The sequence below is a fragment of the Callorhinchus milii genome, unplaced genomic scaffold (assembly GCF_018977255.1).
Source record: "Callorhinchus milii isolate IMCB2004 unplaced genomic scaffold, IMCB_Cmil_1.0 Scaffold6, whole genome shotgun sequence".
NCBI lineage: Eukaryota > Metazoa > Chordata > Chondrichthyes > Chimaeriformes > Callorhinchidae > Callorhinchus > Callorhinchus milii.
This window is the reverse complement of record NW_024704747.1, coordinates 27104741-27120792: the sequence shown is the minus strand read 5'-3', so window position 1 is coordinate 27120792 and position 16052 is coordinate 27104741. Positions and strand designations below refer to the sequence as shown.

The following is a 16052-nucleotide window of genomic DNA, read 5'->3' as shown; positions in this document are numbered from 1 at the left end:
GCGCCTTATCGCATCGTTGCGACGTCTCAAAGCGCTTCGCACGATATACTGTAAAGCGAATTGACTGCGTTTTGTGGGCGAAACGCGAAATAGCACAAATGAGCCTGTTTTTCAAATGCAAGTTGTGAGAAGCGATTTAACATTTAAACAGTGTCACAGGTAATTGCGGCTCCGTCGATAACGGGTGTCTCCAGGTGGTAAAGTATCTTAACACACTAATTTAAGACCGATTTGTTTTTGAGGCAGTGAAATGCCGATTATGAAATGCTATGGAAAAGAAGCCCATTTACAGAGAAGGCCAATATATATTTATTTGTGTGCAATGAGTAGTAATTAAGACATCAAACTCGCCGACGACTGCCTCTCTTACTGTGATCAGGGTTCCCTCTCTCCCCTAGTTTTCTCTGCTGCCTTCGAGTCGATCATGTCATCTTCCTTCAATGTTTTTTCCTCCTCCCACCCCTGGCATACCTAAGGCTCCAGCCTTGTCCCCTCATTTGCATACTCCCCCCGGTAATGTCACCCATGGGGTCAACTTCCATATGTACGTGGACAACCAAATCTACAACACCCACCCCATCCACCTTGTTACTTAAGAACAATCTGATCTTCCGAGGGGCAAGCGGTTTTACTTATTCCAATGCTTGATTACATTGCTGTCCAGAAGGCAAACTTTCTTAGCGATAAAGCAATATTTTATTAGAAAAAAATTCCAGTCACCAATTTTATTCCATAACATGAAACTGCAAACAAATCACCAATCGTACAATCTGTAATAGACATTTAGCCTTGACACTAAGTAAATGAAAATCCATCTGCACAATATTATTTATTAATTCAATGTTTCCTTCAGCAATTTGATTCCCTGAAATCCAGTGTATACGTACAGCATTTTTAAATAAAGGTTGTATAAAGGTATACCTTCATATGAACATCAAGTTTTTTTAAAAAGGTACGGTACTTTCAATAAAGGTAGTTATTGGTAAAACAGAACTTGACAAATAATTTATTGACAATTTGATTTGATAAGAAATAACACTGAAATAGAATCTTGCACACAATCTACAAAGTTCATTTAAGTATTTGCATACTTTCTCAAATGAGATAAGATTTCTTCACCCGAGGACCACACAATAACAGACGGCTGTATAGAATCAATATCTTCAGATACCATTTTGTGAAGTTGTTTTTCTAACCTGTAGCCTTTTCTGGGCATAACAATGTCAAAAGTCTTCAAGCCTACAGTGGGACATACATCATTCCCCCCATCACCAATGTATATGGTTCTGCTGTATCGTACTCCTGCTTTAAATTGATCATCAACAAAGTCTAACAACACNTTTTTCTTACACAGATTATCGGGACATTGTGAACAATCATGAGAATGAAAACTCTGCAGTGTGAGATGCCCTTGGTCATCAAAACCTGCTGGGTTTGAAAATATTCTATTGAATGATACACCGCTCTCTGTCGCTTTTAAGATCCAATCGATAAAAACAGTATTGGAATCAGAAATGATGATACAGTCAAAGAAATCCTTGTTTTGACAAATGAATTGCAGGAGATTAACCATTCCTGGAGTGTAAGGAATAGCTTCCATGACTTGTTTCATTTTGGATTCATTGATTCCTTGGGCTCCAATGTAACCCAGAACTCTTCCCATGTATTCATTCCAGCCTTTTCCTTGATACGACTTGCGAAGCCAGTGCGGAAGTTTATTTTCAGGTGTGCATCTCACAACCCACGTGTCACTGTTCTCATCTATAATCGTGTGGTCAAAATCAAAGACAAGTAAAGTCTTCATTCTGCACACATTTTATCCTGTTTTTACAAAACAAAAGTGGATAGTTTAAAACGTTTAAAATCTGATTACTTTGATTACCAAACAAGCACACAGAAACAGGTCAACTTAATTCCATAACGTTTAAATGTTAAAATATTATTGTTAAAAAAAACATTTGTTACATGTGGACTTTCATCAAACCCCTTTTGAAAATGAAGGTAATATCTGCCGAGTAGCTCTCATCATTATTTGCTAACATGTAAAGCCTGATCTATCACCTCTAATTCCATGTTAACAATTTAATCTAGTATAATAACGGGTACGGTATCAGGTTGTGGGAAGCCCTGATCAAAATGGAATAGGGGAGGGGGAGTGGTTGAGCCAGAAGGATGGCAGACAATAATTCCAATTGCAACAAATGCATTAATGGGCCCATGAGGCTGACAGAACATACCTGACTTGCAGGACTGAGTATAAGGCCTGACCTCAGGATGGGTAGTTGTACAGCATGACCTACCACTATAGTACTATAGGACACCTCCCTAGTGTAATAATCAAGGAACCCTTCAGATGTCAGTCTGGTTCAGCACTGTCGCCACTGAGTCAGAAGGTTCCAGGTTCAAACCCAAGTCAGGACCTTAAACTCATAGTAATTTGGTCACTTCAATCCACAACTGTTTGTGGGACACTGCCGTGTGCAATTGGCTGCCGCGTTTTTCGCCCATCAAATATACAGTCAATTCACTTTACAGTCTATTCTGTGAAGCGCTTTGAGACATCTAGAAGACATGAAAAGCATTAGATCAAAATACAAGGATTATTATTATAGTCCACAATAACACTCGTGGCATGCTGGAGCGTGGCATTGTCACAGCTGATGTCCTTCCGATGAGATGTTAAGAATGAGGTCCTACACAATTTCCCACCCACACCACAACTTAAAATGGTTGTCTTCCGCTCTCCTCCCAAATTGGCTCCATTCCCACCGCCAAGAATGAACCAGATTTGTACATCATGTACCCTGCATACCTCCATCAACTCTCTATGAAGAGCTTCCTTGCATGTAACACGTGAAAGACAAGAGGCAGCAAACACACAGAAATAACTTGTTTTCCAATGCAGGATTCAGCGTGTGAGGGGGTTAAATAAAGAGATTTTCATTTAGCAGTTATGGGAAATGTCCGGTATCCTGGCAACGTTCAGGACTGAACATGCTTATGTCTTCGAGCGAGTCATAGCTTCGAAGTGTTCGTAACTACACTCGAGACAGTCATCGAGCCAATGTCTACGCTGCTTCAATACAGCTTCCCCCAAAGAGCAGAATAACATTTCACAAATCTGGATGTTCATGTGATGGTACACATTTTCTAATCTGTTAAGTCCAGGGAGGCTGAGGAGGGGAATGGGTCTCCCATATTGTGTGGGTAAATACAACAGAATAAACTTTTCTCTTAAAAAGTCAAGATTTCCTCATTCTGGTTTCATTTTCAGAAAATAAATTACTGACCTGCCAGGAAAACCTCACCATTCTTTTCTTCTAAAAAAAAAAGAAAAACCACCAAAAAAAACAGAGCACAAACTTCTGAGGCAGAGTATACTGAGCGACTCGAAAAGGTCACCGGGAAAGGTGGTCCCACCCGAGCGGCACCGGCCTCCTGCTCGTCCCTCGCACGCTCCGCCCCACCATCGGCGGTCGCGTCTTCAGCCACTACGCCCCGAAACTCTGCAACACTCTCTCTCAATCCCTCCGCCTTTCCCCCCTCCCCCCCCCCCCCCATCTCCCCCTTTTTCGAGTCCCGCCTGAAAACCTTCCTCTTCGACCGTGCTTAGGACCACCTCCACCCCCCTGCGTGCAAGTTGTTGTTGCGGTACAGAATAGAGGTCAGGGCACTGGGACTCATTTTAAACGCAGTTTGCTGCAATGGAGAGGGGGGGCGGCGGGGGGTGGGTGGGGGGGGGGGTTGACAGGGGGATACAGTGGGGTGGGAATGTTCTGGAGTAGGGGTATCAAACTCATTGGGCCTCAGTGGTCATTTAAGTTAACACTGTTTACTTGGGCCACACCGTAAAAAAAAGGCAAAGACATAACCCTTTGCAATACACAAATGTGAGCTGTCATTGGCTTCGTGGGAATGTCATGACCGTGAGTCAGGCAGAATGCACAGGTTTGACTGTCGGGGCTTATTTTAAAGAACGATCGCACCACAGCCATGTGATTCTCAGCAGCCAATGGGCAGGCCCGCCAGACATCACCCCCAGCGGGCCGGCACCGGCCCGCGGGCCGCGTGTTGGTCGCTCCCGTCCCGGCGGGATGAGCTGGGGGTGGCCTCCTCCATCCGGAGGCCTTGGCCTGGTGGGATCCGGCGAAAGGAAAGCCTTTTGGGGAAGGCCCGGGGCCTGAGGTGACCCACTGCTTCCCGCTGGAGCACGAACCCCTCCCTGTACAGTGTCGCGCCAGTGGAACAGGAGAGGGAGAGACAAACCTGAGGCGGGAACCCCTCGAGCCGTCGGCGACAGGTCACCGGGGGGGGGGGGACACGGAGACCGTCTGCGGCTGCGCGCTCAGCGCGACACGTCACAAAGGCCGAGTTGGGGGGAGGGGAGGGGAGGTGCCGACCACGCCCTCAGCCACCCCGTTGCCGAGGTTACAAGAGATGACAGACAGGCCGCGGGGGACACGCCCTCCCTCCCTGCCCAGCCCGCACCCCCCGCGGCCGTTGCCTGGTGACCGTTACCAAGGAAACCAAGCGGGGCCGATGGACGCGAGGCCTCGAGTCGCCGCCATTTCGCACACGTGAGAAGATTGCGGCATTTACCCCCTCCCCACCACCCCACACACCCCCTCTCTCTCTCTCTCTCCCAAGCGCCATGGCCGCCTCTGCCCCCTCCCTGAGAAGGAAATGTCTGAGCACATATATCAATGGTGAGTTCCCCCCTTCCCCCCCCCCCCCCACACACACATCAATGCAAACTGTTTGGGGGCTTGTGTTGGGCAAACAGTAATTTGGGGGGGGGGGGGGGGGGTATGGGGTAATAATTCTTTCAAAAAATATATAAGGATTTGGCCCCCACCGTCTGTGGGACGCGGTCTCGATTCGCCTATATTTTCCGCGAAGCGCCTTTGAGACGTCTCGGAAGACGGGACCGGGCGCTCGCGCTCCCCGGTTGCACGTATCACTGTTGTTAATAATTACCGTTTAACCTTTCGGTCATTCACGATGACCGAATGCGGTCACTCCACTTCACGGTAGTCTGTGAAGCGCTTTGGGACGTCGCGACCACGTGATGAGGCGCTGTGTCAGATGTAAGGATTGTTGTTATTATTATTACTACTTCGATGATTATTCACTCCGAGACGCGATCCTGCGTGAGGGGCACAATATAAATACAACTGGTTGTTGTTTAACTGTATCTGCAATACCGACCTACAAACACCAGTAGACACACGGGATAGTTAAACCAGTTTTGTAATACTTTTTAGACAATGTAGAAATACAGGATTACTGTATAGGTTATAGATTTAACAAAATCTCTAGTTCATTGTAGTTAGTATAATTTATGGTAACTACTAAGGCATATATAGACTTTCAAGTTAGATTTGAAATCCTTACCATCACTTGGCACTTTTAACATATTCACCAACTTGTTAAGATGAATTTCACACAATTGTGCTTGATTAAATAGCACATGCAGGTTTATTTCTACTTAGCGAGATAGTAAATTTGATTATTCTAATGTTTTGTGTTTATATTTACAGTGATTGAGGATGATGAAGGAACTTCAAAAAGATGTGAAGCTTTTTGCCCTAAAACAGTCTACGGTAAGGGACACATCATTTAGATGTTGTCATTATTGCACTATAAATAAATGCAATTTTGGCAACCAACAGTATCAGCACAGCTGACGCATTCTCTGTAGGAATTAAAAGAAACATGGGAAAAGACATCTGAAATGTCTAATCCATTGTGGACAGATTAAAGCAGTCAACAACAACAAGATTACATTTGTATAGGACCTTTCACGTCGGGAGGACGTCCCAAGGCGCTGGACAGTGACAGCATTTCAGACCCGAGCTGGGGTCGGGGTGGGGTGGGAAGGGAAGGGAGGGGGGTGGCCGACGGAATGGTTGAAGAGGAGGATTTTGAGGCAGGACTTGAAGGAGGCTAAGGAGTGGGCGAGGCGGAGTGATTGGGGGATGGAATTCCAGAGGTTGGGGGGCAGAGTGGCTGAAGGCTCTCTCGCCAATGGTGGGGCGGGTGGGTCAGGGTAGTGGAGCAGGCCGGGGCCGGCTGAGCGGAGGGAACGGGCGGGTTGGTGGGGGCTTAGGAGGTCGCAGTTGTTAATGATTTTGTCTGTAACACAAATGAATATGGAGAGTGGTTGTATATAAGCAGAAATGCAGACTACACAACAAAATAGACATATTGAAGAATGATGGAAGGTTTTGATGTACAAAAGCCTATATTTATTATTTTTCTGTCAATACACAATATTTTTCTTTGTAGTGCTTGGTATCACAGGTGATAGTAATTGACATTTTCTGAAATTTAGAACAAGTCTGTGAAGAACCAGTTGCTCCTAATAGGGGAATAAATTTTCCAAGTCTAGTCGACCTACGACAAGTAACAATACTGCCAAAGGCTGAATGGCAACGTATTGAGGACGTGGTGAGTGGTGTAGATTGTGAAGCAGAGTTTAACCGGGCCCAAAGAGAGGAACGAGAAGAATTACACAAACGATCCAAAGAAGTGATCAAACACTGGTCAAATACCATTGCAGTAAGTACAAAACAATATACTTTATCTTGCCTTTCATGTTCAGAGGAGCAGTGACATATCCTGTGCTTGCTATCATTATGTATTATTAATAGCCTTGAATCATCTCATTATATTCATATAATAGTATTTTATAAATAGAAAACGACCCGGTGAGTACAAACGTAGGCTGTTGGCAACACATAACGTTCTGCACATAACGTATCTTATTCCAAGCTATAATTCCAATTGTTAGCTCATAATGTTTTATATCTCTCTTTCCAGTAGTAGCTGTATATATTTGGGCGCTCATTGGGGAGGAGCAGATTAGTAATAGTGTGGCATTTGAAGTGCTGTTTTGCCTCCTTACGGTCATGAGTATATTTCTGGATTTTTCAAAAAAACGTGCAGTGAACAGAAGCTAAACCTTTGCAGTGTTATTATTTCTTTTTTTTTCCACATGTGCTGATTCAATGTAGGGAAGGAATGACCTTTAATTTCCTTACCATGTTAATCATAAGATCTTGTGTTAACAATATTGAAGAATCAGATTTGAAACCTGTGCAAAACAAATGACCAGGATACTTTATTTTCTAGGGTCATAGACAAAAAAAACTTGCAGCCAGAAAAATTCGTGAAGAAAAGGAGGAAGAGGAGAGAGTACGGGTAGACATAGAGGAAGCAAAGTACATGGCTCAGAAAAGAAAACAAGAAATTGAAAGAGCCAAAGTCATGTACTACCACCAGACTGACCGAGTGAAACAATTTCATGTACAGTAGTAACTTTATATAGTTATGTCAACAGTTAATTAACTATCAAAACAAAAATTTTGTACTTACCGGGTCATTTTCTTTTTATAAAATACTATTATATAAATATAGCAAGGTGATACAAAATGTTACTATTTCTGTTCATTTAAAGATAATGAGGATGGCTTGTGATGTGTAACAATGGTAAGAGTCTTAGATTTTATTGCTTCACAACAGCATAACATAATCCCATCATACTCTACAAGTTTCTATAAATTATTTCTCTCATGAGGCTGTCTGCAAGTTTACTTCTCGCAGAAAATACTTCTATATTACAATTCCTATGAACTCTCATTCATAATGTGACAATATTAATGCTGTTACTCAATTAATATTGGTCCATTAATGAATAACATCCATTCCAACCTGTCAAAAATGTGCTGTTTTTACTTCCCACAACTAGTTTTAGGTTTTCTTTTCCAATTCACAATCAATAACCTCAGTAAATATGTAATTTTCACAGACAGCAAGAGTGATTGTGGGCTAATTAGATAGATTGAAGATTGGCTTCAATCATAAATTGTCTTTTAAGGTGTTAGATGCATCATGTTACTTCATAGGAAATAGTATTTTAATAACGCCAGGACAAGGTGCTGAGGTGAATCTAAGAGCTTGAGTTGGTTAGAACCTGATGCCAAGTCATTCTTTGCTGCTTTCTCTATGATGTAATAAATTCTCCAGTTAGTTTGTTTCTGTCTTTGTTCTTGCCTGGAGAATAATGCATGGGACAAGTTTAAAAAACAATATTGAAAAATATACAAGCTTACTGATGTTGAAACAGTAATTATCGGAATTTTACTAGTGTGTAGAAACAACTTTATCACTGTACATCAAAACCGTCCATCATTCTTCAATATGTCTATTTTGTTTTGTGTAGTCTGCATTTCTGCTTACTGAAGTGATGAAAGAACGAGAAGCCCAGATTGATCTCAAACGGAAAAAGCTTAATATTCTTAAAGGGCAAGAGAGAGTCGCAGTGGAGGAAATGCATCGAATGCTGGAAAAAGGTGCTTATAATGAACAGGAAAAAATGGAAAAACAAATGGAAGCGAGGAAGGGTCTTGCTGATTTCCATCTAGAACAGTAAGTGTAATTTTGTAATAGCTTTCAGGGGACCTAGAGGGGTGATAATCAACCAACTCTTTTGGTTTAAAGAAATGAAGAGCGAATGTAAGGTGACTTTCATTCAAAATTTCAGTTCAGAAAGAGTGTAATTTCCCCTGTTTTACATAATTCATGAATGTCATGAAAATGGTAAACACCAAGTGTGGGTAAGGAGAAGCAGTAATACATGCGACAAATCAGGAGAGTAACCCAGAGATTAGATGTACCTATGTTCTGAAATTAAGGCAAAGTTATCGCAATTTACAAAAAGCAGTTGTGTGAAAAACAAAGTAATGGTAGTAGGAGATTGGTTCATCAGAAAAATTCCCAGGAAACTTTTGATCATGCATCAATTGTGAACATCAGATCAAAAAAAGCACGATCAGAAGTTTTTTTAGGATTGAAACTAATCTCTCTCATGGATTAAACTAATCTTCCTCTCAAACAGTACACTAAAATCCATTCCAACAATAACCAAATGTTTAACAGTGTGAACTGTGATCACTGTAAAAGGGCAGTATATTGATATCAAGTTCCCACAATCTTTTATCATCAATATCTTTTGTGGCAGGATTTCTGAAAATACTGTTTATGTATCCGGTGACTTCTTAAAAAAAAAATCTGTTCACTGCTTCCTATTTTTGATATTAGGATAAGGGAACATGACAATGAAAAACAGCAGGATAGAAAAGAAAATATAATGGAAGGAGAAGAAATCAAGAAATTAGCACGTTTACATGAATGGGAACGTGATAAACTTGAAGCACTAAAGAAGCAAGAAAAATATAATAATATGGTCTCTCATTTGGTAGGTATATCACTGTATTTTCAACCTAAATACGAAGCTATTAAACTTCAGTACCAGAGGAGATGAACCATTATAATCATTACCCTTGTTAAGATCAGCTAAGAGCACAGCATCTTTTTACCCTCTTTCCCATTCTCTGGTGGTTGAATTGAAAATGCTCACTAAATAATAGTTGCTTTTATTGTAATGAAGATAATATATTGTTTTCTCTCCTTAACCTGCTTTGTTTTAAAAACTTTGATCTGCAGCTGCTGATAATGTTTTTTAAAAAAAACTTCATCATAGTCTTCAGAAATACTAATAAAATATGCAAACAGATTAAAGTATGATACTTCATAATAGACAATAAAAAGTAATCGCTAATGGTAACTGTAAGGAACCAATACTTCTGCCTATATCTTTAAAAATGTTGCTCACCAGAATTTCAGGTTTTGTGGTTAAGGAAACAATATTTGGAGTTCTAAGGTATAAATATGGGCTTAGGTATAAATGTATCAATTATTCACTTCCTAGAGGTAGAGGCAGAAATTTCTTTGAAATATTGTGTATAGATTAAATTACTGAGCAAACTTGTTGGAATTTTGGAAATCAACAACTGAATGAATCAATTTAAAAGAAATTAAGATACTGAAAGAAATAAACTATAAACTGCAAATGTACATTGTTTAATTTTCAGGCACACCTTGAAAACATGAATATATTCAAAACAATACAGAAGCAGAAGGAATTAGATAAAGATGAAGAGATCAGGGCATTTGTTTCAGCAAAACAAAAAATGTTGAAATATAGGAAAAAAAAGCAAGCAGAAGATAACAAGTAAGGAATTGTTGGAATAACAACAGAGCAATGTGTTCAAAATGAATCACCGAGTATTGGCTGGTAATATGTACAGATACTATATAATAAGCAATATGCAGCTCAGAAGAATAAAGTTACACCATCTCAAAAGTACATCTTATCCTAAACTTTAAATCTATCTCACTGGACTATTGTAATATTTCTGTCCAATTCTGGATGCTATTTTACAGTAATGATTTTTTGGAATTGGAGAGGATACAACAAGGGGCAACTAGACTTATAGTTTGAATCAGATATTTGAGTTATTTTATATGTTTTTATATTTAGAAGTTACAAAAGCTGAGGATGTTCTTTAAAAACAAGAAGGCTGAGGTTTAATTGAAGTGTTCAAGATACTAAAGGGTACAAAAAAACTGAGCGTTAATAATAATTTAAATAGTCAGAAATCTAGAACAAGGAGACATGGACTGAAGGTTAGAATAGGGAAGTTATGCAGACAGCTCGGATATAATTATCGTACACAAAGAATGGTGAATTGGAGGCAAATTGTGTCAGCAAAGAAAAGAGAATTATATAGGCTGGTGAAGAACTGAAGGGTATCAAGCTAGTATTTTAAAAATATATACTGTATATATATTTATGGTAAGCCAGAGTAATGAACCTCAGACTAGTATAGTAATTTGCCAGTCACCATATCTTGACAAGATTACAGAAATGTGGCACGATAAGCCATTCAAGTTCAAAATTATCAATGTAGCAGAAATCACTACAGTGACTGATATATGCCCTAGCAACAAAATCAGGGTTGCTCAGGCATATATTAGGCTATGGAAAATCTCTATGCTCACTGGTACCCCAGTGCAGTTCTCAAGTATGAGGGTAAAACTGCAGCCTTAACACTAATTGTTCTTCCAGTGCATGATCTTTCACTGTTGCCAATCAGATAAAATTATTTAACCATAACAAATTCACAAATAATGTGTAACAATGATTTTACATCACTATCCAGGCAGATCGAAGAACACAGAAACAGGATGTTAGAGGTTTTAGGGAAACAGTTAAAAGATAAAATAGAAGACGAGGATGACCGCATTAAGAGAGCCACAGCAGAGATGGAGGCTAAAAGTGAGAAAGAGATCAGGGAAAAGGAAGAAAAACGGATGGCTGATTTGAAGTCCATTGCAGAACACAGAATTATGATGGTAATGTATTTGTTCACATAAAAGGTAACATAGGTTTTGTTTTTAAATATTCATCTATGTGTCGGTTGATGTCTCATTCAAAAGCGCCATCCTTTAGATGAGATGTTAAAACCTAGCTGCCTGTTTAGGTGAATGTTAAAGATCCCATGGCACTATTCAAAAAAAAGTAGAAAGAAATTTCTCCCAGTGTCCTGACCAACAATCCGACAGATAAAATTGATCATTCACTCATGGCTGTTTGTGGGGCATTTGAGGGGTAGTGTGATGATATTTAAGTTTTTTTAAAAAAACCTCTTAATACATGAATCCAAATCAGAGTTAAGTTTTGTAATGAGATAATGTACCATCAGCTGAAAGCAAAAGAGGATCAGGAAAAAGAAGAAAGAATAGAAGGACTTGAAATTCTTCATGCAAAGAAAGAGGCATATCGCATATTTGGTATGAAAAAGGCAGAAAAACAGCAGAAGATTCTCGAAGAGTGCAAGAAATTGCAAAGCTTTCAAATTCAACAACTGGTAATTATTACNTTTTTTCTCCCCTCTTTTTTCCAACTGCTGTATTTCTAGCTATGCTACTCCTGACTGTTTTGGGAATTAATACACACTGTACTTTCTTCCTGAAGTTGGCAGCTCAACTTTGTACCTTTGTAGGCCCCCCAAGGGAGCTTTGCCCAAGAAGCTATTCTACACATGTAGAACGTAGTAGGCGTCAAAGGGATATAGTATCTACCTCGAATGTCAGCATATTCACAATTTCAAGCATCAATCTCCAGATATAAATCTAAGTTTTTTTTTCTCTTCCCGAGCCTGGGGCACAGAAGTTAATTGTGGTTCTCCCATTACTAACCAATCCAAACTCACAATAGATTAGGGATTATTATAGAAAAATTTTACTTCCATGTCCACTTCCATTTGTCAGAAATATATGAAGTTATGTGGCTTCTTATTAAATAACGGGGTGTTTAAGAAAAATACAGGACATGTTAGAAAAATAAGTTAATGTTCTTTATCAATAGAAATTGGTGGGATAAATGAAAATACTTTCTGAAGGTGGTTTGGTAGATTACAACTCCATGTTGAGGACGTTAGTTTGAATTCACAAGTCAATCACGGACATGTTACTAGATGGAGTGCCTTATAATGGAAACATATTTTATTTAAGAAGAAAAACAACGGCTACCTAGGAAACCATTCTATTTAGAGATTAGTAGTCAGATTGAAGATGGCAGTGAAAATAAGTTAGAAGAGTAGCAGGGCTAGAAATACACAAGTAGCAAGAAAGAAATGTGATTTTTAGAACTCCATTTACCTGAGCACTTTGTGTGGTAACAATTGCTTGTGGCGCAGTCTTCCAAACAATTGCCTAGCATACAAAATAAAATTAACTTACACATTTTTGGAAATTAATACATACTGCATTTTTGTACATAGGTTAGTAAAAATATTAAATGGTCTGCCGCGTGCAAAAAAAATCACTATGTTCAAGAGTATCCAAACCCAAACATGATCCAACAAATGCATGCCACCAATGCATGGGAATTTCTGGAAAGGATCGTGCGCTTTCCCCTTGTAAAAGGCGCTGTACAAATGTAATCTTGTTGTTGTTGTAGTAGGAGAACCTATTTTAGGAAATCAGGCACAGGTTGGCATGTGCCAAAGTTTGGGCCCAGATTGTGCTTTTGAGGTATTGAGGTTTAATCAAATAAATATGCACAGCTTGCCATCGTGAGTACTGTCTGATACAATTCCTGCTGCCTGTTCAGCTAGCGCTACCCTTCCCAGTAGGGCTTTGAACACAAGTAGCAGCTGAGTGGAAAGAATCCCTACCAAATGCTGCAGACAAGCCAGGCTGACTGATCTGTTATTAGTAGTGCCTTGGAGCACATGTGGACCTGTCTGGTTCAGAAACTGGACAACTGAGACTGCTACAGAAGGTCAAATTGACTGCAAGATTCCATTGCCTGGCACATCATCCTGGATGCAGCTCAGCCCCAAAGAGAATCTTCTTTCCTCCCATGTTAGAACGCATGTTAGAAGTGTTGAAATGCATTGAAATAATCACATTAAAAAGATGACTGGTGATGTCTGAAAGTGATCGACTTGTTGGAACTTTTCTGCTTATTCATATGCCTATTATATACTTCTGAAAAATAACATCTGAAAAAACTTGACTTTCTGTACCCACTATCAATCAGGCTGAAAAGAAAGCGAGAATTTCACATGACCGCAATACTGATCTTGATCTTGAAAAACACACTAATGCTCTACTGGCTTTGGAAGAAAAGAAATTCCAAGAATATGCAAAAAGAGTTATTGATTCAGCCACTGAGAATGGGCGAAATACCTACCCACTTCTTAAAGCTGCTCATTGTGGTATTGGCGGTGGCTATGGACCAGCATTTGAAGGGAAAGGTGGAATAAAACCCAGTTACCAGTCCCAAGATAAGAGTGGAGTTCAACTTCCGAAATACACACGTGGTACAACTGAGCAGATTAAGCACCTACATGATACCGGTGACATCCAGTGGTCTAAGCAAGCCCTTGGATTTATGTGGTAATGATCCTAGAAAGTAGAGAATGATTTGTTTGCAATAAAAAGATGAAGAATAATACCGCACTTCATTTTACAATTGGTCTTCCTGTATAATTTATATCCTAGCAACCTTTGTACTGAATTATAATAATCCTTGCATTAAATTATTAGAATAGTAATTATAATTTAGCCAAGCATTTGATAATTACATTTTAGAGTACCGATTTTGTGATGTATTTGAACGGTTTAAGTAATCAAATAGTAAATGAAATGTAATGTCTGGTGAAAAAAAAACCAATAAAACCTGACAAACCGATTTGATTTTTTTTGCACGAGTAGAGAAAATGGTTTTACAGTTGTCATTCTGCTTCAAAACTGACCAAATGACATCATCATCTCAAAAGTCTATTTCTATAGGTTCTTGTGATCTGTTGACCCCCTGCAGACTGCATGGAAGTATAATAACCAGACTTCTTAGATTTATTTTACCAACCTAGAACACTTTCATGTCAGCTACAACAAATTAGTTCCAGAATAAAGCTCCCTGTAATTGCGTCCAAACATAGCTTAAACCTGATGAGATATTATGTGCATTTATCTGCTCCGTGTCTGATTGATTGCTAATTTAATGCCATATTATCAACGATATTATGCTGTGGACTCAAAAATCTATGTGAACTTGACTGAGATAGCACAAACCGATTTCATTAGGGTATATAAAAACATTTAACTGATCAATCCCTGCTATATTCAGATCAATGTCCTCATATCACAAGAAAAATATAGTTGTTATTGAAGGAGAATTTTATCTGAGGCAATCTTTAAACAAACATAAATAAATTACCGGACTCCTACTCCTATTTAGTCAATTATCAATAACATCCATATCACTTTTTAAAAATTGCAGCTCACAACATGTTCGTTCCACTGACACTGCATTCACTGAAAACACTTAGGTCATCTGTTCCTTATTTGGTTAATGCAACATTATTTAACATTGAAAATATAATGTCCTATATTATAGTTTTTGATACCAACCATTAGAATTAAAATATTTCCAATAACTTCAAAGCACGAGCTTGTAGCTCTACTGAACATTTTCCAGGAAGTTTAAAACATGATTTACAATCTGCAAAAAATAACTGGATAAATGTACCATATTCTATGATTCTAACCTGCGGGGGAGGAAGATTTTGTTCCAACTTTGTTCCTCATCTATGTAGAAGTCACTAATTTCAGACAGGATAGTGGTAGGGCATTACAACTGGCCTCAGTGCTCCAATTCAAACCCCCTGCTGGTGGTGAAGGGTGGGGAGATATACTGTAATGTTCTCCAGTTAAAGAGCCTTTCTATGTTCAAACATGAATAGTCACCTGTAGTGGAAGGCAATCAAGTAAACTGTGAAACTGAATAAGAGTAAATGCCACCAGGATAGGCCAAAGCAATAAAAAATTGAAAATTAAAATCTTCCCACCATGTGATTCATATAATTGAGAAATATGTACATATGTCAAGATGCATGTGGATATGGTTAGAACAGAGCGCCTTTGATTTCATATACTCTCCAGGAAATGATTCTCCTCTATAAAATAACATTGAAACTAATAATTTTATTGCAAGGTAGAATTTGTTATAACTGTTACAAACAGGATATGTTTGCAATATGCTATTACTGCATGATAGAACTCTAAAAATATTACAAGGGCCATACTGTATCAACTATACATTTGTTCAAGAACCAGATTCTTCCATGAATTTTATTACGCTGAGAAATAAATCATGAGTTCAGAAGAGAATAAAAAAATAAAGATTTTAATCTTTACCTTTAGATTTTCACCTGAATAAATGCGAATTGGAAATATTCAGGTGAAACGTTGTAAGACAGAATCTCAGAAAGCTGCAAATGTTGTGCCTTTATAAAGTACATTAATAAATAGCTCCCACAAGTTGATATTAAGACAAGACAATTTCTGGAACAACCACCACAAAACAAATAACACAACTGCAAGTATGATGTGAAGCTCCTGCTTTTACCAAACATTGCTTTTCTTGAAAATACTTTTTACTATATACTCAAAGTCAGGTAAAAATACCTGGGCGCACAATTGATAATATTCAGATTGCTTTTAACAGAATACAAAAATGTAATGAACCCGGTTAAAAGTGTTCAGTTTTGTCAAAACAAAATGGCTGACTCATTGAATCAATGAGAAAATAAACTGCCCTTTAATTTTTTTTGCTAAATTAAGTGTTTTACCAG

At 39.0% G+C, this 16052-nt stretch overlaps 2 protein-coding genes across 5 annotated transcripts; one reads left to right on the top strand and one right to left on the bottom strand.

Moving 5' to 3' along the window:
* Positions 1-710: 710 nt before the first annotated feature.
* Positions 711-4347, bottom strand: phospho2 (phosphatase, orphan 2). Of its 3 annotated transcripts, none has more exons than XM_007889974.2 (2): positions 4267-4347; positions 711-1821 (listed from the first exon to the last, which is right to left on the bottom strand). In XM_007889974.2, exon 2 carries the CDS (start codon positions 1802-1804, stop codon positions 1076-1078), a length of 729 nt encoding a protein of 242 aa, XP_007888165.2. In that variant the 5' UTR covers positions 1805-1821; positions 4267-4347; the 3' UTR covers positions 711-1075. The 3 variants fall into 3 exon arrangements, with proteins under 3 accessions (XP_007888165.2, XP_007888167.2, XP_007888166.2); XM_007889976.2 differs by lacking the exon at positions 4267-4347 and adding an exon at positions 3873-4017; XM_007889975.2 differs by lacking the exon at positions 4267-4347 and adding an exon at positions 3291-3462.
* A 165-nt stretch (positions 4348-4512) lies between these two features.
* ccdc173 (coiled-coil domain containing 173) lies at positions 4513-14107 on the top strand. 2 transcript variants are annotated; one of them, XM_042336472.1, is made up of 10 exons: positions 4513-4706; positions 5541-5603; positions 6335-6561; positions 7135-7308; positions 8225-8430; positions 9103-9259; positions 9936-10075; positions 11067-11259; positions 11610-11774; positions 13454-14107. In XM_042336472.1, exons 1-10 carry the CDS (start codon positions 4652-4654, stop codon positions 13814-13816), a joined length of 1743 nt encoding a protein of 580 aa, XP_042192406.1. In that variant the 5' UTR covers positions 4513-4651; the 3' UTR covers positions 13817-14107. The 2 variants fall into 2 exon arrangements, with proteins under 2 accessions (XP_042192406.1, XP_042192405.1); XM_042336471.1 differs by lacking the exon at positions 7135-7308 and having other exon boundaries at positions 4514-4706.
* Positions 14108-16052: the final 1945 nt, after the last annotated feature.

What these genes read in the sequence shown, in the direction of transcription:
- ccdc173 (XM_042336472.1), top strand. Translation starts at nt 4,652, where the DNA reads ATGGCCGCCTCTGCCCCCTCCCTGAGAAGGAAATGTCTGAGCACATAT. An exon ending in TTGCCCTAAAACAGTCTACG is followed by an intron (nt 5,604 to 6,334) that starts GTAAGGGACACA and finishes TCTGAAATTTAG; the next exon opens with AACAAGTCTGTGAAGAACCA. An exon ending in CAGAACACAGAATTATGATG is followed by an intron (nt 11,260 to 11,609) that starts GTAATGTATTTG and finishes ATGTACCATCAG; the next exon opens with CTGAAAGCAAAAGAGGATCA.